General features: G+C 47.9%; 1 protein-coding gene across 1 annotated transcript; it reads right to left on the bottom strand.

Moving 5' to 3' along the window:
* Positions 1–11,866: 11,866 nt before the first annotated feature.
* On the bottom strand, positions 11,867–23,195 carry LOC142588649 (uncharacterized). The gene is made up of 4 exons (XM_075700474.1): positions 22,729–23,195; positions 22,197–22,638; positions 14,101–14,342; positions 11,867–12,269 (listed from the first exon to the last, which is right to left on the bottom strand). The coding sequence occupies exons 1-4, from the start codon at positions 23,172–23,174 to the stop codon at positions 11,867–11,869; spliced, it is 1,533 nt and encodes a 510-aa protein (XP_075556589.1). The 5' UTR covers positions 23,175–23,195.
* Between the last annotated feature and the right edge of the window lie 542 nt (positions 23,196–23,737).

Here is a 23,737-nt window from a genome sequence, read left to right as displayed (position 1 = left end):
AATACTTCGGGGACCGTTGAACTTCGTTCTTCGAGGTGCGGTTCATGGTTCCGTTGTCCTGTTCCCGTGTCGAAGCGCGTGAATTCCAAGCATGCGCGCTTCTTCTTCCTTGTCGTTGTCCTATCGCCCGCATGTAGGGAGCACTGGGGGCGCCAGCAGCGAGACAAGTAAAGGTGAGCCTAATGATAAACACGCCTAAGATGGCACAAACCCGCTGTAGGTAATAGGATACGAATCAATTCGTAATATGAGTATAAACGAAATTACAAAAAAAGAGAGAACTATATATGTAAAAACTTGCAAAATGAAAGTTAAATAGAACATGTCAAACAAAAGTTTAAGAACGAGAAGGAGAAGAGTATGCAGAAGATATTGAACTGAGTTTTTCAAATTTGTCCTTCTGGAGTCTGAATTTTGAAATTTTGTGAAGGACAAATAAGCAGTGGGAAAATGGTAGAGAATGAACAATAGAGGATACATTAACAATGTAGTTTTTATCATTGTCATAGCGAGAGAGAGAGAGAAAGAAAGAGAAAGAAAGAGAAAGAAAGAAAATAAGATATGACTCGAACTCTGCATTGGTAAACTGTGTGAGAGAAATCTAGCAAATTATACTACTGTCTCTCTTGAAATTATTTTCGATAACATTTACCCAAATAATGCAAAATATTTATTTAACGAATTCTCAATGACTCTTGATCACTTGAGTTATATTCATACGAACATTGTAATAACGACAGAAGCCGCACAGAACAAGAAAAAGGCAGGTGTAGGATTTTTGTTTTCTCTCGCTAGATTGGTACCATTCGATTAGGCTTCCAGATTTTATTCCTGTCTATCTAACAGAATTCTTAGCTGTAGTTTTAGCACAGGCCATATTGAGCCCCTCTAATTAATCAGTGGCTATCATAAGCGAATCACTCTATGTTCATTGACTACAACGTGTAGTGACTCAAATTTTTTACAAGCAAGATATCAATGGCTTCATCTCATTTGCGTTTCGTTCGTTTAATTTGGGCGCCTGGGCACAAGGGTGCGCCTTTGAGTGAGTGTGCCGACTCATTAGCAAATGTTTCCCTGGGTGGTCCTTTAGTATCTGGCGTTCTTCGAACCACCTCTATCGCTGTCGCTAAGTTTAGGAGTTAGACAATGATGAACGAGTTGTACAAATATATCCTGGCGCTCTATTAGTCTGACAACTAACACCTATTATTGCCCTGGAACATTAAAGTGTGCCTGACACGCAAATTAGAGGTTACGCTAACGAGGCTGCGCTGCCACATTCTGGCATTAATTTCTATACACATAAGGCTGGTTTGGCGGCATCTCCTTTGTGTACACAGTGGGGGGAATCGGAAACTGAACACTTTCTTCTTGTATGCTGACTATTTCCCTCAGTAAAAAGAAGGATGCTCGATGTCCCTATAAACAAGCTTGGCCTCAGCATGAACGTGGGAGACAATCCATTTCGTCTTGCTTTCGTTTGGAACTTCCACATTGAAGCACAGCCACCAGTATGTTTGCCAAGCGATGAAAGACTTTGTTCTTGGCACCAATTAGCTGCCTTCATAAAGCAATAAATTATAATACTATTTACCAATTTTTGGATTCACTTCAGCATGACGACTGTTACACTTTGAACACCGAGTAGAACACGTCTTTCCCTAACACGTTCTTTCTGAACATTTTTCATCCATTTTCTCCGAACCGCCTAACTCTTGGCCGATCCCTACAGTGGGTATTTGCCATCTGTGCGGAGTAACAAGAAAAAAAAAAGGCAGAGGTTAACCGGAGTAACGGTCGGGTTGTCTACTCAACCCTGAAGGATGGGTGAAGGTGAAAAAAAATTGGAGGACGCCTAAGTTTCGCCTTCAAGAGTGGGACGCGATAGCGTTATCGCACCCCGTTCGCACCGCCCACTAATTCCCTCGGCATGCTCTTGGGTCACACAATGACGAAACCTGCGCCTGTGAAAGCGGAATGAACCAAAGAACTCGGCGTCTGAAAACGATCTACGCGAGGCAAACGTCGTAATCGGCACGGACAGCCGGGCCGCGACGCGCCATGTAGACGGTCGCAATCGTGGGGCTGACGCCTCTATGGCATCGTCCTTTATCTCGCTTGAGAGCATCACGCAGACGCATGGCTCCTCGCCAGCAGCACGGCACATATTGGCGGCGAGGAGTTACGGAGTCGCCATCTATCGGAAGCGCCTCGCTGGCGTAGTATGAGGGATCACGCGGCGCCCTCCTCATAGGTTTTGCTGTCAGCGCTCACTGAAAACACCACGCGCAAGCTCTCCCGGACATTTCTGTAAGTACTTCCGAAACGAGAGAAGTTGTTTACTGTCTAAATAATAATCTTGGGCAAACTGAAAGCACACAATCGTTTACAGACGCTATCTCTTTACCGAATACGTACAGTGAACGCCACTGCGCGCTGTCGCCGCGATGGAGTCTCGCGAACCAGCTTCTTGCGTGAAAGGTAGGTAAACGCTGAGAGCAAACTATGTGTAATATGTTCTTATAGTGTTTGTATAACTAAATGGAGCGTAATAGAAAGAAGCCTCAATGCAGCGATCGCGCAGATTCGCAGTGACCGACTGCGCGTCTGCATGCTTGTCCGCGCACTGTTTCGCTTTCTCCGCGCGCGTGTTCTCGCACCGTGCCATGAGCTTTAGACCGCAGAATATGAGCATTTGACAGTATACAAGCAACCATTGTTGCGTGGGAGCTATCAGAGCTGTACAAAAATAATTTCATTTACAGGGACTATGATGTGCCGTCGCGACTATTCAATCTTTTTTTTTCTTCTAAATTCTTTGACCTTTCAATATTATTTCTCGAGTTGCATCGCACTGTATGTTTATCGGTGTTCTCAGCGTTCAATTTCCCGCTGCTCCTTTTTTGTAATCCAGTGCATTTATTCATAACACAAACATGACCATGTGACCATGTGCATTGCTTTTTTTAAATGTGCTTCTTACCGCTGCCTTTCCACTCCACTGAACTTGCCAGTATCTGTAGCATCGACAAGTTGATAGACCAAACCGTCATGCATTAGTCGTGCAGCAGACCCGGACGAGCGTCTCAGTGCGCGTCTTCAGAACATCGCAAACATGGCGCCGTAGCAGAAATCTACCTCGCGTCTGTGCTTACTGCATACCCGAGTTGTAGCCGATGACTGTTTGCCGGTTTTATGTTTCGCGAGCCAAGATTCACGCAGCTTCTTGTCTTGCTGCTACGTGTGAATAAGGCTGACACCGGCCTCCGTTACGTGCATCCGGCCCTGCGGCACCGAGCAGCAGCCTACCATGTTGCGCGCCTTCAAAGGCAGCCACTACCTATTGTAGTGCTTTCAAGCGTTGTAAAGGAGACACTCGAAGCGGGAAAACTTCGCCATTAAATGAGGACCGCAGCGTACGAGAGAATTCAAACTCGTTTTCAGCTCGCTTCGGCGCTCCCGAAGCAGCCGACGCGGCCTCTATGTCCACGTGATCCCTCCTAGCACGTCACGCCGACGTGGGCGCCAGTTTTCCAGTGGTGGAGCTCGAGGCCAATAGCAGGGGCGCTTTCCCACCAGACGCGCTACGGCGCAGCGACCACGTCAGAGGTCGTCACGTCAGAGCGACCACGTCAGAGCGACCACGCCATCAAGATGTATTTCTGGTTAACATCCCTGTCTTCTCTCTTTATTTCCTCCTCCTCGTTCCATCGTTTTTCTTTAAAGCTGGGATTTTACGCGCCAAAACCACAATCTGATTATGAGGTACGCCGTAGTGAGGGACTCCAGAACAATTTTGATCGCCTAGGGTATTTGCACGTGCACTTACATGAGCAGATTCAAATACATGGCCGTTTTTGCATTTTGCCCTCGTGGAAATGCGATCAAATGCGGGCCACCGGAGCCGGGATATAATCCCGCGACCTCGTGCTTAGCGGCGCAACGCCGGAGCCTTTGACCAACCACGGCTGGTACACTTTCCGTGACGTGGCCTTTGTCCTTGGACACAGCCGCAGCATATGGTGAGCATCCGCACAAATTGTTATCTCGGATCTTATGGAAACCTATCCATAATTATGCGAAGTTGCTTCTTCTTGCATTTTATTTGTTTGTAGGGTACGGGGTGGAATTCTCTAAGCGAAGTTACGAACATAGTTTGGCGTAAGAAAAACCTTGCGAAAAAAGCCTCCAAGATCAGCAAGCTTGTGATGCCTACTGCTGCACAGACCAGCGCTGCAGTTCTAAAAAGGCGTGTATGTAATGGTAGTACAGGTGCGAGCTTCAATACTGGTGCCAGTAATGAGCGTAAGTGGATTCACAAAACGTAAAGAGCAGTCGCCGCTGGCCACATAAGAATAGATTTTTACGATAGGTGATTAGGAGTCCTATACGAATATAATTATGTCCATCCGCGCCCCTGGAACTGACGCGGGTAAGTGTTGGAGCGCGCAGTAGCGCCGAATTGGTCAGAGGTCACAAATGATAATCGAGGACGGCACGTGCTTATATCTTTGTGGCTCACTACGGCTTGTCCTCTTAAAGTGCATTGAGCAGTTTAAGCGCATAATTATATATGGCTTGCGCTGCTGTGGGAGGCAGTAACATTAATGCTGTGCTGCGAAATTCAGCGTAATTCCTCTAGGCTGTGTGTCTCTATGCCCAATAGCCCGACTTCTAAAACTTGTCATGACACTCTATGAGTGGTAGCAAAGAGGCGTGAGATGTTCGTCCTGACAACTGTAAAGTTTGTCATCGATTTCTTTTAAGCACTTATATCGTTTCTTTCTTTCTAGTTTGAGTTTTTCTCTTGCTCATAGCGCGGCGGTTAATTAATTTTCTCGACGCTTTTGAGGCTATAATTCTCCATGCGAGATTAAACAACCAAAAAAACGCGTAAACGTTTCTAATCATCAAAACTTGTTGCTCTTGGGAAATTAGCTGTCGTCTTCCGTGCTGTTAGCCTCAGCCTTCTATTTCATTGCTCATAGTTTGAATTTCGCACAAAGTCGAAGCGACGTCGTGTCTGTGCACACGGTTCTGCTCAACCTGTGGCCTACGGTGAGAGGGAGCGCATGCATACGACCGGACGGCAATCCTGCCTGTAATATCAACCGGTACGTCAATACAATGCCAATAAACAAAAGGAAATGAATAAAATCACGTACCACCACTGATACGAAAATCATGTGGACTGCTCGAACAAGCCTGATGTTTAGAATAAAATACATGCCAAACACCGATCCAATAATTGTCGGATTAGTCCTCTTGTAGCCAGTCATGTTAAAGGACAGCTTACGAATACTCGTCTCTGTGGGCTGCAAATTTTTTTATGAAAGGCACCTGTCATGATGATGCGTACCTCTCACTTCTAATGGACTACAAAAATTCACGCCGTCGTGAAGCGTCGTGTAGTAGGTCAGCAGGGCGTCCTCGAAAAGTGGCCTCCGATCCAATATAGGGAGTGTTACATGACGCGAACCTTTCATCGCTCCAAACTGCTAATGCGCGCTCGGTGTGAAAAAAAAAAAAACACCCTATAAAGTACCACGTCAAGTCTGGGCACTTACGCGTGCTGGTCAGGGACCTATAATATTTCCCAGTGTCTAAATTGCTATCTATTATCAAGGCACTGTGTATGCGCACGTGTGGTATTTAAGAATGTACAGAGAAGTCCAATGAATTAAGTGAGGCTTCGGTTTCGTCGAGTCACACACACACACACGCACACGCGCACACACACACACACACACACACACACACACACACACACACACACACACACACACACACACACACACACACACACACACACACACACACACACACACACACACACACACACACACACACACACACACACGCACACACACACACACACACACACACACAAGCGCACGCACGCACGCGCATACACACGCACGCACGCACCAAACTTGTCACCATGTCTCCGTCAGTCCTATCCCTCGCAGAAATTTGACAAGAATACGTGACACTTCCACTGTCATTCTTTCGACGGCGATGCGGCGAACGGGCGAACCCGGTTGTGCTTGTGGCCGCTGTAACAAACGCCCGGAAGAAGGAAGCTGTCGAACAGGGGTGTGCCGGGATTTGGCGCGAGAACATAGCCTCAACTACAGATGCATGGTATGCGATCATGCTAACAGTTGACCGTACTTCTTACATTCCTTTTCGTTTAATCCGAGCTTTGGTTCCTACTCACCCTCATATGACGCCGTAAGTTAAATGTGCTGCCACTTCGGCTTCAACCTTCGCGTAAGCTCGTTTTGGCTAGGAAATTGTATACGAACGGCCGAGATTCGTGAATTCCACCCCTGATTTATTAAAATTGTCTTATCTCCAGCACCCCAAATTTCTTCTGTGTTCGTAATAACCCACAAATCGAGGCGGCTCTAACGTGGCCTACCTCCCATATTGCTGCATCAAAAATAAGGAAAAATGTAACAGTAATCTTTTTTCGCCCTTGCCCGTTTCTCGTAAGAACATATTTGTTTACCAATCACCAATTATGGCATGTGCATGCCATTTACTTTCAGGTGAACTAAAACGACGACCTAAAGCAACATATAATAATCCTGTTCGTGTAATGCGCTTTGTTCCTTTTTTCATTTATTTTTGTTGTGTGTATTATTTTACACTTCCGTTATGTCCAATCTACTTTGTGGGTATGAGCCGTGATGTTAAATAACAGCAAGAAGAACAAAATCATAATCTATATGGTTCAGTTGGTGAAAAAAAATATCTATCTGGTTCAGCTCGCGATGGAAAAAAGCTGTTAACAAGAGCAAAGTGAAAAAAAAAAGCATGTTGCTGCAGGAAAGAAAAATATAGGGCAGTCGTAAATTTACACTGACGGTAATTCCATTGGAAATCGACAATGCAATTTCTCAGGCGTACTAAATCCATACATCCCTTCGCCTCGTATTAAAAGACTGGCAGACGATGCATTTTAAAACAGTTCTGTTCCCGAGGTCTTTTTCTTCGTTGGTGGTGCGCCCATTCACTGGAGAATCACGAGCAACTATTTACGTTCTATGCGTAAACGTTTTAGCGGAACACGCACATTTGGTGGTGGCTCGGCTTTTCGGAGCGGACTCATATTCAAGCTTGCTGGGTGGCTGGAAAACCATGTCAAAGAAAGTTGCATACCCCAGTTCACAACATGTTTCTCCCAGGTTAGCTTTTGCAGGTAGGCATAGTTGTGTCCGGCTCTACAGTGAATAAGTATGTGGTTACAGTAAGCCCGCTGTTTACTGCAATGATTAAGAGTGGCCTGCGTGCACTCCAGCAGTATTTGGAGCCGTTGTCATCGAGTATCCAACGAGTCACTTTTGACGTTTATCCTACTTTACAACCCTGCAATTGTTGCGATGACCTTACAGTGAACGAATCATCTTCCGCGTTTGTCTAGCGTCGTTCGTTATTGCGGTACTGCGAGTGGAGAGCGCTTTGACCCTGGCGACTCAACCTTCCCTTGAGATTTGGTCAGTTTTCTTCATAGCTGTGTCAAGGTGGCCATACATATGAATATAAACCTATTCAGAGACGCCTATCGCAATTGTGTTTATTATAGAATTGAAAAGGTCGTAGTTTCGCCCAAAAAGCGAAGCATCGATTGCGATAACAAATTAGTAGACAGCTATACGAAGTAAAGGTGGTACTTTATCGGCCGTATAAACTTGCAAACATTCGCTTATTAACTAAATTAACAAGCATGGCGTCATGCGCACACAAGTGTACATGAACACATCTTAATCGACGACCGCGGGAACTCGCTGTCAAAACGCTGTCAAAAAGGCAGGGCGGCAGCATCAGCGAGCAAAGTGACCTTCGCCCTGCCTCTCGGTTCAAAGCGAACTAAGCGTTGAGAACACAGCGAACACGAAGCTTTGAGCCTTCCGCGGACGTAGGCTGTGTACTCATCGCAGTTCGCTTTCAAAATAGGGCCTGCGCAGCCGCGCCATAAGCAGCAGCCGCCGGAGTAGAACGCCCCCCCCCTCCCCTCCCTTCCTCCCGCCGATGCCTAGCGCGCGACGGAAGACTGCGCGCTTCCGCCCTGCTTTCCTCCCTTGCACGCGCGAGATTAAGCCGCCATTGTCAGCTCACCCTCACATGCTTTCAGTCGCACATACAGCATACGGTGCGCAACGACAATGTTATCGCCATTGGACTTTATACAGAACGTCACGGCGACACCGACGGGCGAAACACACCTGGAGTGTCCATAGAATTGATATCACAATGAAATAAACGAAGAATCTGTACTTCGGGTTTCCCTCTAATCAAGAGTGCACAACGGCCTATTCTCAGATCAGTCCAATCGCAGCATTTCCATATTCAGTGCGTGGCTCTGTTCGCTAGTGCAAGTCTAACACAGTAATAAAAAAGTTCACACGGCAAACTCTACCGTGTCGCAGTCGCCTTCCGTTCATTTAACCTTGACGAGACCGACGATGTTGGTGAAATTATACAGTGGATTGAATTTAACACGACGCAGAGAAAACGCGAAGACACATGGCTGATTAATATGGCAGTATTTGCTGGAAGATGCCTCCGAATCAAACGCAGGCGAACCTTCTATGTGTCCAAAATAGAGAACTAATGTATATTAAAGCGTCCGACGAAAATTAATATCTATCGCGAATCCAATTTTTTAGAATGCCGCCCGGTTTCCTCAAATCAATTTGGCGCATGATTTTTAAGGTAAGCTTCACCGCAATTTAGCCGCATTATGTGGTAATGCGTACAAACGCCGCGAAGGTGGTTTCGGTTTCATGTGCGATTGCCACCACGCGCGCAATTTACCGCCCAATTTCTTAAGAAAACAAAAGGCGCTCATTAGAATTACACGTCGTGAACTACCGTTACTGCTTGTAAATGATCCTGGGCGGGCCGAAAATAGGCGTTTTTGACAGGAGATGGCGTGTGTCCCATGCACTGTCCCCTAAGCTCGACCAAGACGGACGCTGCGACTAATGCGATCGTCACTGTGGTCACCATAGGGGCAGGCGCGTGAATGCTGATCGGTCAACTTCCATTTACCTGTCGCGATACCAATTTTAGGATCGAAATAACGAAAGTTTGTGCCAATTGAAATGCGTGGTAGCGGTCCGCGACGCAAGTCGGGATCGAATTAACCGAAAAATTACTTTAACCGTAGTGAAATTAACGGAAGTCTACCAGAATAAGGTACTGCTGCGACTATGTGCAGAACGGCAGAATGTAGGTTCGTTCCATCAACAAACGGATGATGTACGTTTCCAGTTGAATTCGCGATGTATGCGCCATCGTAGGCTGCGTTTGAGCGAAATTTTCGTCTTGGAAGCACACCGCTAGCGTGTCGAATGCCCGCTAAAGTATGAAACCAAAATTTAGGGTACGACAGCTACACTCTAACAAGAAAAGGAGGAAATGGGGTATTGAGGTTACTCCTTTAGGGGAGGAACTGATCTGCCACAACCATTCCTCCCTTTAAGAGGTAAGTGCGAAGCCATGAACTGTTACTCCCCATGCCGTTACTTCTCCGAGGACTAACAGTTGCTCTTTTCCGATGCTCCTCAAGGAACTAACGGTCATTATTTCCAATGCTCCGCAAAGGTGGAATTAATGAAATTAGGCATTTATACCGTGATAAAAAGCTAAACTGAAAAAAAAGGTGCCCGAAAGTACGATTCGAACTAAAGTCCTCGCGCTCACAAGTCAGTTACTCAAACCACTGCACCAAGGCAGATTTTTTTTCCTTTATTGCATGAAATTATTGGTACTGTCAAACCAATGCAGTTACATTACATATGAACATACATGAGAAACAAATTCACAGATAGTGTGCAGTCCAATGACAGTTCAAAATTCTGCCAAACAAACACACGCGTCCAGACGCGATATCCATTCAGGGACGGCATCATGTGTCGCCACCACACTACGGACTTGTCTCTCCTCGGAAGATAGACCTTGTCGAGCGAGGTGGCTCGGCATGTCTGTCGATCATTCGACTTCTCGATAATGAATAAAGTCCTAATAACATAAACAAATCGTATGGTGTATTACTGGCTGTCTTTTCGAAAGGAAGGAACCGGATACCATAACACGTGACAGGAAAGTCTTTATTGATAGATCTTTGTAAAATGGTCCCAAAAATGAAATGCGTCACGACAAAGTATAAAGCAATATTCTATTGTCTCGGGTTGATTGCAAAGTCTACAATTTGTATTCCAGGGTACATACAGTCCTTTTTCCTGAAGCCACATTTTAACTGGCAGTGTGGAGGTGAGCCGCTTAAAGAGAAACGTTTTCGCTGCTGGCGCAATGCACATTCTACGGACACGGCAAAGGACATCTTGACCAAATAGAGACAGATACGGCTCTCGGTATAGAAGTTCAGGGAAAAGGTTATCTGTAAGTGCTACATTTAGCGACGTTCGATTAACGGTAAACAAATATTCAAGACTGAATCTGGCTTTTAATAGTGAAATAGTGTCGACAAGTTCCTTTAGGAAGCCCCATAACGGTAGTTCTTGAGCAAAGTTTGTCGTGACAAAAAGAAAAGGGAGGCGTGGTGCAAGACGTGTTTGATTAACTGCGAGAAGGAATGGATGACGGACATTTTTTAAGGTAAAATAAGCGCATGACCAATTGTCGCACAAACAAATGCACAAGACACAGGCCTCCCTTTTCAAGCGGGAGAAAAAGGTTGTCCTTTCTCATGGCTTCCCATGATGAAGGCCAAATAAAACATGCAAATATTCTATGAATAATAATATTTGGGGTTTTACGTGCCAAAACCACTTTCTGATTATGAGGCACGCGCAAATATTCTATGAAATGCCTGGACATGGACATGTGAGCAGTGCAAGACCTGCAGAACATGAAGAAGCTTAGAAGCGAGAAATGTATTGCATGCCTTAGCTATCGCAAAAATGGAGAGATCACGTCCACGGCAGATCTGTTGTCGGGACCGGAAATTGAGACAAATTATGCATCGAAACGAAGGTGCAGCAATATAAAAGCGACTCGGCATTTTGTGTATGTTGTGCGGGGAGAGTGTAAGGTTGAGCGTACTTGCAACTATAAGCGAGTGCGAAAAGAAATCTGCCCGAGTATTCATAGGGTGCTTTAAACTCAGGCACTACGCCATGTAAACGTGTAGAAAGCTCGAACGGGGCACCTAAGACGACAGAGACGGACAATTTCTCTGTCGCTTAGGGTGTCCCGTTTGAGTTACACATCGCTTCAGTTAAGTTCGTAATCTTCTTGCAACGGAATGAACTGAGGTACTATTGACCTGCAAAATCTGCAGTCTATCAATGACTGGCTCGCTTAATGTGTATCGCTCACTGACGACGTGCGCACGAAGGGCGTGGCTCTTCACATTCGAGCTTTTAAATTTCAGGCAATTTTTTCACGAAGAGGCAAAGTACTGATTTGCATGTAGTTCCATAGACAGCGCAGGAACTTCGAACTATTCACGATTTATAGACAATACAGGTTTTGCCGCATCACTGCACGACACGGACGAAAACAGCGGAGCGCATGGGGAGTAACTGTTGCCTTTCGTCCTCCCGTTGCTCTCTTTCCGACCAGGGACTAAACACTTACTCTCCGAAATGTGAACACGGCACGCACATTCATGCAGTTACTCCCTTGAGGGACGAAAGCGCCCTTTTTAGGACTAACTGCCCAGTTACTCCCGTTTTCCCCGGGATTCTTTTTCGAGTGCTCTTTAGGACACCGCACCTGTAAATTAGATAGTCAATGGCACGAAAAATACAGCCAAGAATCAAATCTGCGCGGGCTTTTAATGCCACACACATCGTATACGAAGCTCGGGCCACGTGGTTACAGCCCGTCATAACTCGCTGCAAGCGCGTTCGCAGCTCGCCATCGAGTCGAATCGGTTCGACCCGACGAGGCAGCGGTGCACGACGAGTTCGCCGCTCGACGCGACGACGCAGCGAGCCGGGCCGCCAGCCCGCATGTCGGCGAAGTAAGGGTGCCTCATCTGGCGAGGCGTGCAGGTGCCGGCGTCGGGAGCGTCGCAGCGGCGTTCTTCGTCGCTGTCGCCTCGCTCTCGATGCGCGCACGCCGCGTCGCACTCCCGGCGCGTGCGGAACACCCGTCCATCTTGTAGCGGACACTCGCCCCGGGGGAAGTTCCACCGGCTGCAGCGGGAGCCGTCGAAGAACCACCACGTTTCTGGAAAGCTACGTCCTGCCTGCAGAACCAGTGAGCGAACGATGACATTTCCCTGCCTGAATTAGAAGGCCAATAAGAGCCGCTACTTGCGAGCGATTTTTGAATGTCTGCCCGTCATATTGTTGTTCATCCACCGATGTTATGTATAGCAATTGGCTATGTAGTGCCGTGCACTGCGTCATTATTGTACGAATTTTATCATTAAGCGCCTAGGGATGATTTCTTTCGCATTAAAATGCGAACGTGAAACGTCTGCAAGCGCTTCGACCTTGCAAAAGTTTTCTCAGGCAAAATATATATACTCTCTCGGGAATCGTTTCCGTCGTCTTCTAGAAGGACGATATCAGCAGTGATATGTTATGCACCTCGAGTGTGCCTTGCCGTCGACATTGAAAATGAATGCCGACGTTCGTACTTCACAGGCTTAATCAGGCTGTGCTGCTAATGCCACCCAGGAATTTCCTTCTATGCGACGGAGCTTCTGGGTAATAATATATACAGCGGGAGTCGGGAATAGTGAATAGCTTGTTTGTGATTGTGGACATGAATTTTAGTTTCATACGATACAGACACCACGACGAACCGCAACTAGAATGGTAAGGTGCCTTACAGAAAGTGAAAACGCGATTAGGTGTTTAGGTGATTAGGTGATAGGAGGAGTGTGATGACGGGCACTAACTTTCGCAGTGCAGGAAAAAAATTCCCCGCCGTCGAATTTATGTTTGTCTGGTTGACTATCACCTTTTCTGTACGCAATAGTATTTCTTTGTCGAAGGTTGCAATCTTGTTACTTGGTTCACATCTGAGAGAAACTAAATCGAAAGCATAGATCCAGACAATGTAGTATATGAAGTAATAAATAGCTTCGCTGCAAATGCACCTGATTAAAACCGTACGCAAAAAACCGCTTTACATTACAATTAAGTTATTCTTATAGGAGGAGGCAGTTATGTTCGTATTGAATTCATGCGGATATCATTATCGACTAAAGGTAAGCAACCATAATGGGCGCACTCCCGTAGCGAGTCGGTTTCCTTGAATATAGGTAATGGTGCTTAGCGAATGGCCACAGTAATGTAAAAGGCCATGGAAAACGCCTCAAACTTCCTAAACCCTAAAAAGCAAGACATTTCGAAACTATTACGCGGCCCGTAAAATTTTGTGCAAGTATTTGGTACAATGTGTACAATATTAGAACAATGTAGATGGAAACTTTTCTTCTTGGTACAGACTGCCAATCCTACGGCACTCATCGTAATATGTAAATAAGTTTCCTCCCTTTACGCCTTGTTCGTTGTCCGTCGCTTGTTTGGTTAGCCTTAGAAACATCTTCATTTCCACCCTCTCGTGTCCACCTACGGGCTGAATGGGAAGTAAAGGCTAAACACACGCTTCGTGTCACCAACTCAATCACATTGCCGAGATGGCTACGCAACGCGTCGGACAACCCCGACAGAGAACCAGAAAGAGGGCTTGTGCATTGTCCGCCGTTGACAGCCACCCGAGTGGAGTGGAGTGCCACCCGAGTGGAGGCTTCGCGAACGCATTAGCATCACACGTTGGGCGAGCCCTCCTCCCATGTTTGCTGATTGGGTGACACGAGCACTGTATTCTTCGCTGCAGTGCAAGAAGTTTGGTCTGCGATGAGGTACAGAAAGCTATCAGAAATTCTCTCAAAAATGATCCCAACGGCCCCAAACACGCTGATATTTGCGAAGTAACCAGTGACGCTGCAGTTTAACCGTTACATGAGAACAGGAAAATTCTCACCTCCATTTCTTCCTGACATGCATTTGAAACAATAGTTTACAAGTCTAACCTGACCTATCGTTAATCTTTAGTGTGCTACTTAATGGTTCATCCTTTCGTCGCCTGCTCAACACTCACCACGAGCATGAGCTGAAGACTGCGTGCTCGTAGCAGTGCCGCTGCGGCCTCCCATCGCCGACGTTCACGCAGCTGGCGAGGCAGCTCTCGAGGCTGGTGAACCTGTTGGCGCCGTCGTTGCACACCTGCACGCTGTCAGCCTCCGTCGGGGCACAGGCGCGCAAGGAGGCGCTGTAGTAGACCTCGTCGCCGCCGCGGTGGCAGTAGCTGTAGAAGTGGCTCCGGCACCGTTGCGACAGCAGCTGGATCAGGAGACACGCACAACAACAGAAAGGAAGTTGTTCTTGCAGAAAGCTCTGCGTGCAACTTTCTGTTGTTATGTCATTTAGGAGGAAACAGAAAACGTTCAGCAATGACGTCGCTTAACCACCGCGAAGCCGGGAATGGCGAGAGCCTGCGCTTCTGCACGCTTTAAGGAAACACACCCTGCCCTACCTCCTGAGAAATTCAACAACCATGCCTGGATTACCAGGCTGATCAGGACGTGGCATGCGGAAAGAAGAGCTTCTCTCTGTCGACTTCCCCAGTACTGCGCCATTCGCCGGTAGTACTGTCGATAGTGCTTTCTGCAGGGGCTATCTTAAGCTACAGCTAGGACTAACGTTGATAACTTCATTTAATTTCGCAACTGGTACCCGCTTTCATTAAGGAATCTCCCTCCGCGCGCTACTCTGTCACAAGGGCAATTCGCCTTGACGGCCATACACCGATTTGCGGGTATTTTCGAAAAGATGCAGACTGGAATCGCACGAAAGAACTAAAGCCACTTGAAAATTTCATAGTATTACAGTATACATGAAAGAATGCCTGGTAGAGAGAATGCACAATCTATGCATATTCAAGAATGTGATCAGGGACTTAAACATAATGCGAGATAAAGCCTGGTAAATCTTCCGTTTGCGAGCCTCTGCATTTTAGACTAATAATGTAGAAGGAACATGTTTACATTATGATCTTGCAAGTATAATGTGTGTACGGTAATATCCCGCTGACATAAATTATAAGAACACCGTATTAAGTCGTGTTTGAAAGCAGACTAACTTCTTCCTGCTGATTTTTGTTTAGTGCTTCGCAGTCAATCCGAAAGGTGACCAAGAAGTGCGGACATCTGTAGCCGTGCGCCTAGGTCATGGTTTTAGTTTTCGTAAGTCGTTGCTTTAATGGTGAGTTCTTACTTTTAGCTTTTCCTGTGTGGCCTCGTTCAATAAGGCGAGCTAAATTGAAAGATTATGCTTTGGTGATAAAAAGATTGGTCATTCGTAGCCAGGACTGAGCTTTCGTAAACGAGAAAATTACGAAAAGGGAAAGTCGGAGTGGCGCCACCTGTTGTAGACTACGGTATCCCTCACGTGACGTCAGCACTGGCTCAGTCACAGTGTGTGGCAAAAAGGGAGGTCACTTGAAGATTGCGTCATCTTGGCTCGGGTGGTTCAAAGCGAGGAACCACGGCGGGATCTTCCGCGGAGAGTTTCTAAGCAAGAAATTGATATTCTAGCACACTGGCAGACGGTAAACAATGATAGGCTTCTAGACAAATAACTCATCTTTCTAGCTCGACCTTAGGTTCTCCTTTGGTGCCTTTTTAAAGTCAATTCTGTGTACGTCACCAATGCTGTCCTAACGTATCGGATCTTTAGAAGCTGTAGTCTAAAGCACTGCTTGCCAACATCTCGATCCTGCGGCTTGATGCTTGGAAAACTTATGAGATTTTTATGAAAGGAAACAACCATCTCAAGTTTTTTTAAAAAGAGTGAACAAAAAAAGCGCTCTGCTTACGTAATATTAGAAATGATGTCAAGAGCTGCTGTCTTCCTATTAGGAGATCCATTTTCAAAGTGCACCCCTTACATGCTCTGGAACCTTTTACGCCTTTTGAAGGGTACCATTGTTTCCCAACAATATAACCATCATCGTACTCGCGTACGCTTGTGTTACTTAACATTCCGCTCTTGGTACTGTCCTGTCGTAAGCTGATCCATGCATGCCGTTGCTACCCGCATGTACCTACTGCACTGCTAGAGAAAATCACTGCATGCGACATAGAGGGTATAGTTGTTGTGAGAAAAGCGCTAAATAGTGCAAACAGTGCAAAGTGGGTCGACATCCAACTGTTTTCAGGAACATCAAGGCAGCTTTCCTGTGATGCCACATACCGTATGCTGCCTCCAGCATTAGGGCTGACACATTGTACTATAGTACTGCGTGTACGCTGCTATGGTGGTTATCTTTTCTCGCAATATGTGTGTGTGTGTGTGTGCGTGTGTGTTTGTGTGTTTGAATGACATAAAATTGCTGATCATTGAATTTTAGAATGGGCTGTTGTATATTGCAGAATTTCTTTCTCAGTCCTAGGCTGGTGTAGTAAACGCCCGTGTGTTTCACTCATTAAATCGTAGGCTCACACCGAAAAACTGAAGATAGCGAAGAGAGACATTGCTGTAAACTAGCAACGCGCGGTTCTTAGCGTATTGTGTGAGCAGCAGCTGACCTATAGTGCGAAAGGCCAAGTTGAGCGCATTATGAGAGCAGGCTTTCCTCAAGATGATCTTGCTGAAGTTCCCGAAAGCTCCGCGAAATACATCAGTTTGGGAGATAAGGCACAAAGTAGCCGTCAGAACGGCCTCGACGCTTGTCTGGTGGTCGAGCCGCAGGAGCACCGCCAGTCGCACTGGTTAAAGAAAGTCGCAAGAAAAATACGGCGTCCCTGGTGAAACCCTCAGTACGAGAGAAGCTGGTACCTAGGTGCCTGACTGCCTAACAACACTATTTAAATATCGCACTGCGGCGTCAATCACACGTACTACCACGAGGGCCCTTATTCTAAATTTTGCAGGTGTAACAAGGTGACCATAATTTGACCACGCCAAGTTGTAGGTAACGAGCGCTTGTGTAAAGAACACTTGGGAAATAATCATTGTCTTCAAATGCGTTAAATTAATACATATAATTACGCAACGAACCCTAAGTAAGGTTTCTCATAATCCTAGTTTACTGAAGATTTAGCAAAAGCCTGTTGGCTCGCCGAGGCGTCGGCGCCTCGCAGTCACGCAGTCGCTGGTATAATATATATATATATATATATATATATATATATATATATATATATATATATATATATATATATATATATATATATATTGCACTAGCGGGACGTCAGCGCCCAGTTCCATAAAGAAACTCCTGGCACTCACCGTACGCTTATAGCCTCCTATGTTCGGCGGAACAGACGACAAGGACGTTGAAGAGTGGCTGTCGTCCTACGAACGGGTGAGCGGTGACAACAAATGGAATGACTCGGACAAACCGGCTTACGTATCATTCTACCTCGCGGGCGTGGCCAGTCTCTGGTTCAGAAATCATGAGAAGGATATCCGAACGTGGTCGGCGTTCAAGACGTCGACTACGGAAGTGTTTGACCGAAACGCCGTCAGGAAACTCCGAGCCGAGCAGCGTTTGCGTACACGCGCACAGGACACGGGTGAGACATTCACCAGCTATATAGAAGACGTGCTAGATTTGTGCAGGCGCGTGAACGCTGCCATGACGGAAGCGGGAAAGATCAAGCACGTCATGAAGGGAATCGATGATGACGCGTTCCAGATGCTTCTGGCCAAGAACCCGCGCATTGTTGACGACGTCATCAGCTTGTACCAGAGCTATGATGAATTACGTAAGCAGCGAGCTCTGACAAGGCGACATCCTACACCAAATGCGACGTCACTCTGCAGCCTGACCACCGGCCCAGAACAAGCCTCCCTGATAACCCAAATCAAGGACTTCGTCCGCGAAGAAGTCGCACGACAGCTATCTCTGGTGTCCGTCACTCAGGAGTCTGCCAGCACTTTACCGTCTCATCTCCGTAACGTGATCCATGAAGAGGTCGCGTAAGCGCTGCCAGCTGTTCATCAGCAGGATGTCGTGACTACATCAGTCACGTATGCTACAGTTGCTGCAATGGCCCCTCGCACTGTGCCCCTGCGTCGCTTCCAGCAGCCTGTGCACCGCCCCCCCTTTCCCAACACCTGGACCACCACTGCCATCGCTAACCCGTGGCGTACGCCGGACAATCGCCCTATCTGTTTCGCATGTAGGTGTCCCGGTCATGCCGCAAGGTTCTGCCGCCGCCGATCGCAGGCGTTCGATGACGATCGCCGAGCGCCCTATGTGCCGCCTGATTCAAATGCGTCTTACGGACCCTTGACCCATCGCCAGCTCGCTCCCAGACTGATCGCCGTCCTCGCTTCGAACGCCTCCGATCACCCTCTCCACGTCGCCGATCGCTTTCCCCTATGCGTCGACGACCCGTCTCTAACGAAGAGGGAAACTAGACGACGCAGTTCCTGAGGCAAGAACTGCGCAAGTGTCGACATGCCGAAGTCCTCCTCCTTTACCTGCCAATGTCATTGATGTGTTTATCGAAAATGTCGCCACAGTCGCCCTCGTCGATACCGGTGCCGCTATTTCAGTTATGGATGCCAGGTTTTGCCGTTCGCTTCGTAAAGTGACGACGTCTCTGTCTGGATCGTCGCTTCGAACGGCGAGTGCTCAACCCATTTGCCCTACAGCTGCTTGTACTGCCCGTGCGACCATACAGGACGTTTTGTACACGATTGAATTATAGTTCTTTCATCGTGCTCCCACGCCGTTATTCTAGGATGGGATTTCCTCTCACGCCACAATGCCATCATCAATTGCGCTCGGGCTGAGATTGAACTTTTCGACCTTGGTGACCTGGCCTCCGTCGATGCTCATCCTGCCGCTAAAATTCTCGTGAAAGAAGACACCTGTATTCCCCCGTGCTTTTCAGCATTCGCACCAGTCTTCTGTAGTACCATATCCGACGGGACGGTCTTCTTCATGCCCTCTCATCACTTTGTTACCAGAAAAGCGCTTCCTTTGCGCTTTGCAGCTCTTGACCTTGCCGCCGGTGTCAGCACGATGCCCATTTACAATCAGCTTTCGTCGCCGCTATCACTGGTCCGCCGCGAATGCCTTGGTTACGTCGAGTTGGTCGATTCAACACAAATTGCCTCCGTCCTCGACGAAGTGCCTTCTACTGCCGTCCATGAATTAATGCCCTCTCCGTACCTGACTCAACATGGACTGGTGTGTTCAGCCCATTCATCGCCGAAGATCTGACGCACTCGCAGCGATCTCAACTTGTAGCAGTCCTTCAGCAGCTCCGCCGTTCTTTCGAAGTTGCGCAAACATCTCTTGGCCGTGCATCGACAGTCGAGCATTACATCGACACTGGCTCTCACTCACCGCTGCGACAAAGACCATATCGCGTATCCGTTACGGAACGTCGCGTCATTGCAGACCAGGTCGATGACATGCTCCGTCGAGGCGTGATTCAACCTTCCCAAAGCCCATGGACCTCTCCCGTGGTCCTCGTCACACAAAAAAAGACGGTTCCATCCGCTTCTGTGTTGATTTTCGACGGTTGAACAAGATCCCGCTGAACGACGTCTACCCATTACCACGCATCGATGATGCTCTGGACTGTCTGCAGGGAGCAGAGTTCTTCGCTGGATTTGCGGTCAGGCTATCGGCAGGTTCCGATGGCAGAGGCCGATCGCCCAAAAACTGCCTTTGTTACACCAGAGTGCTTGTATGAATTCACCGTCATGCCTTTCGGACTTCGCAACGCACCTGCTACGTTCGAAAGAATGATAGATAATGTTCTGCGTGGCCTCAAATGGAAAATCTGTCTTTTCTATCTTGACGACATTGTGGTGTTCGCCCCTGATTTCGCAACGCACCTGCTCCGCCTCCAGCACGTACTCACTTGCTTGACCAACGCCGAGTTGCAACTTAACCTGAAGAAGTGTCGATTTGCTGTTCGTCAGCTCACAATTTTAGGCCATGTCGTGTCAAAGGAGGGCATTCGCCCGGATCCCGAGAAACTACGTGCTGTTACTGCGTTCCCAAAACCTACCACTATGAAAGAGCTACGCAGTTTTACCGGCCTCTGCTCTTACTTCCGATGATTCGTTCGAAATTTTGCGTCAATTATATCGCCTCTCACGCAGCTCCTTAGCGGCGCTAGAGATCACTCATCATGGTCTCCAGCCTGTGACGACGCCTTCAAAACCTTGCGCCGCCTTCTCGCGACGCCACCCATTCTTCGCCAATTTGACCCTCAAGCGCCAACCGAAATCCATACCGATGCAAGCGGTGTAGGCCTTGGCACTGTGTTGGCACAGCGTCAACCTGGCCACACAGAATACGTCGTCGCATGCGCGAGTCATACGTTAACCAAGGCGGAGACGAATTACAGCGTTACAGAAAAGGAGTGTTTGGCCATTGTGTGGGCGTTTGGCAAGTTTCGCCCATATTTATACGGCCGATCGTTTGACGTAGTGACCGACCACCACGCACTATGTTGGCTGTCGACGCTCAAAGATCCATCGGGCCGCCTTGCCCACTGGGCATTGCGAATCCAAGAATATGACATCCGCGTGGTTTACCGTTCAGGGTGAAAGCACTCCGATGCTGCCGCGCTATCCCGATCGCCGCTTCCCCCGAAGGCCTGTGACGACTCCGCCTGCGAGTGTACATTATCCTCTGGACGTTGACACTATCGCTGCTGCACAGCGTGATGATTCCTGGACAGCATCTCTGCTAGACCTTCTCTCGGATACGTTGAAAGTACCGGTGTCACGTACACTTCGGTGCCAAGTTCTTCATTTTGCGATTCGCGACCAGCTACTATATCGGCGCAACTATGCCCCAGAGGGACACACCTGGTTACTCGTCATTCCGAGAATCGCAAATATGCCACAGAGGGACACACCTGGTTACTCGTCATTCCGAGAATCTTGCGATCAGAGCTCTGCTCTTCGTTCCATGTCGACCCTCAGTGTGGCCACGCGGGAGTCTTCAAGACCTACGAAAGACTTCGACACCGCTACTACTGGCACGGAATGTACAATTTCGTTCGAAAGTTCGTCCGCACTTGTCATGAGTGCCAATGCCGCAAAGCGCGACCGCCCAACTCCGCCGGTGAACTCCAGCCTTTACAATGCCCATCCCAACCCTTTGATCGCGTGGGCATAGATCTCTACGGGCCACTTCCGTTGACTCCTGCCGGCAACAGGTGGATAATCGTTGCGGTAGACCACTTAACCCGTTATGCCGAGACTGCTGCTCTACCAAATGCTACAGCGCAGGAGGTCGCCAATTTCATACTTCGTCGTTTTCTCCTTCGTCATGGTGGTCCACGTGAACGTTTAAGCGACAGAGGCCGCGCCTTCTTATCTGAAGTCATCGAACGACTGCTTGCTGAATGCGCCATTGTTCATCGTAAATGCACTACTTATCACCCACAGACTAACGGTACCACGGAACGCTTTAATCGAACTCTTGGTGACATGCTCGCCATGTATGTCTCACCTGATCACTCTAATTGGGACCTAGTTCTTCCGTTTGTCACCTACGCCTACAACACCGCGACTCAGGCCACTACCGGATTCTCACCCTTTTACCTTCTTTACGGCCGTCAACCTTCGCACACAATTGACACTATTCTGCCCTACCGGCCGGACCCATCTGAATGCCGGCCGATCTCGGAAGCCGCCAGACACGCCGAGGAATGTCGCCAGCTGGCCCGCCGGTTCACCCCGGACGACAAGAACCTTCAAAAAGCTGTTCACGATGCCCAGAACTTGACTCCCACTTTTCTCCCGGGCGCTCTCGTTTGGTTGGTAGTGCCACACCGCACGCCTGGGCTCACTTCAAAACTCCTTCCGAAGTACGACGGGCCATACCGCGTTCTCGAGAGAACATCACCCGTCAATTACCTGGTTGAGCCGCTAACGCCGCCGTCCGACGTCGTAACCGCGAAGTCGTTCACGTTCAGCGTCTCAAGCCGTATCACCATGCTACCGCCCTTCCAGAAAACTAAGTCGCCAGGATGGCTCCTTATATATATATATATATATATATATATATATATATATATATATATATATATATATATATATATATATATATATATATATATATATATATATATATATATATATATATATATATATATACGGCACTAGCGGGACGTCACCGCCCAGTTTCATAAGGAAACTCCTGTCACTCACCGTACGGTTATTAGCATCAGGCTGCGGTAGGCGGGGTTGCTGCACTCCCAATGCCCTGTCGCGGCGCTCGACTTTAACCGCACGTCGGTCATGCCTGGTCACGTTGCCCGCCTGTGATGTTCTTCCTCCTAGCGGCACATTCCTCGGCGCCAGCGGGACTGCGACCCTGCTTGAGCCGATACTTTCTATCCCGCCCTCTAGTGGCGAGCTAGGCCACGGCCTGATGTCCGAGTCCTGCAGGTCCATGGTCAGCGCCAGCGTCCCCGCGACGGTCAGCATCGCAGCCAACATCATGCCGACGCCGATGCTGCGCAGCCAGGCGAACGCCGAACTGTCGCGGTCATCTGCAGGTGGCGCTTCTTTGAACAATCGCGTCTCTGAGGAAGGCTGCTCGAAGGCGTCCGACCAGCTGCCTCCGAACGGCGGGCGCACCCAGTAAGGACTGCGCAGAAAATGGTAAGATGGCTTCTTCGGGGCAATCGCGAAGGACTCGTTATGTCCGCTTGATAGGCGGCGCTGCTGCAATACTTACCTCCCTCGCGGTGAGTAGACACTGGGAGGCATCGCTGGTCCACTAGCGAGCGAACTCGGAGTCGGCCGAAGACCGAGCAGAGCGGTCATCGAGGAATCCATGGGCGCGAAGTCGTGCCCGTAGCTCTGTGTGCGCTGGCTGAAACCGTCTCCCGTCGAGGTGCGGCGGGCAGTCGACGAGGACCGCGGTAGGCCACCGGGAACGGCTGCAAGGCACACTGGGAACGGCTGCGAGTTGCTTCGGGTGGTTTCGTCGGTGCTGGTCACCACGCTCTCATCGGCGAAGGAAACTCGTCGGTCGTTCAACTGAGAAAAATGCTTCGGGGACCGTTGAACTTCGTTCTTCGAGGTGCGGTTCATGGTTCCGTTGTCCTGTTCCCGTGTCGAAGCGCGTGAATTCCAAGCATGCGCGCTTCTTCTTCCTTGTCGTTGTCCTATCGCCCGCATGTAGGGAGCACTGGGGGCGCCAGCAGCGAGACAAGTAAAGGTGAGCCTAATGATAAACACGCCTAAGATGGCACAAACCCGCTGTAGGTAATAGGATACGAATCAATTCGTAATATGAGTATAAACGAAATTACAAATAAAGAGAGAACTATATATGTAAAAAGCTTGCAAAATGAAAGTTAAATAGAACATGTCAAACAAAAGTTTAAGAACGAGAAGGAGAAGAGTATGCAGAAGATATTGAACTGAGTTTTTCAAATTTGTCCTTCTGGAGTCTGAATTTTGAAATTTTGTGAAGGACAAATAAGCAGTGGGAAAATGGTAGAGAATGAACAATAGAGGATACATTAACAATGTAGTTTTTATCATTGTCATAGCGAGAGAGAGAGAAAGAAAGAGAAAGAAAGAAAATAAGATATGACTCGAACTCTGGATTGGTAAACTGTGTGAGATAAATCTAGCAAATTATACTACTGTCTCTCTTGAAATTATTTTCGATAACATTTACCCAAATAATGAAAAATATTTATTTAACGAATTCTCAATGACTCTTGATCACTTGA

The sequence above is a fragment of the Dermacentor variabilis genome, chromosome 7 (genome assembly GCF_050947875.1).
Source record: "Dermacentor variabilis isolate Ectoservices chromosome 7, ASM5094787v1, whole genome shotgun sequence".
NCBI classification, from domain to species: Eukaryota; Metazoa; Arthropoda; class Arachnida; order Ixodida; family Ixodidae; genus Dermacentor; species Dermacentor variabilis.
Note: the sequence above shows the minus strand (reverse complement) of the source record. Positions and strands in the feature narration are given on the sequence as shown.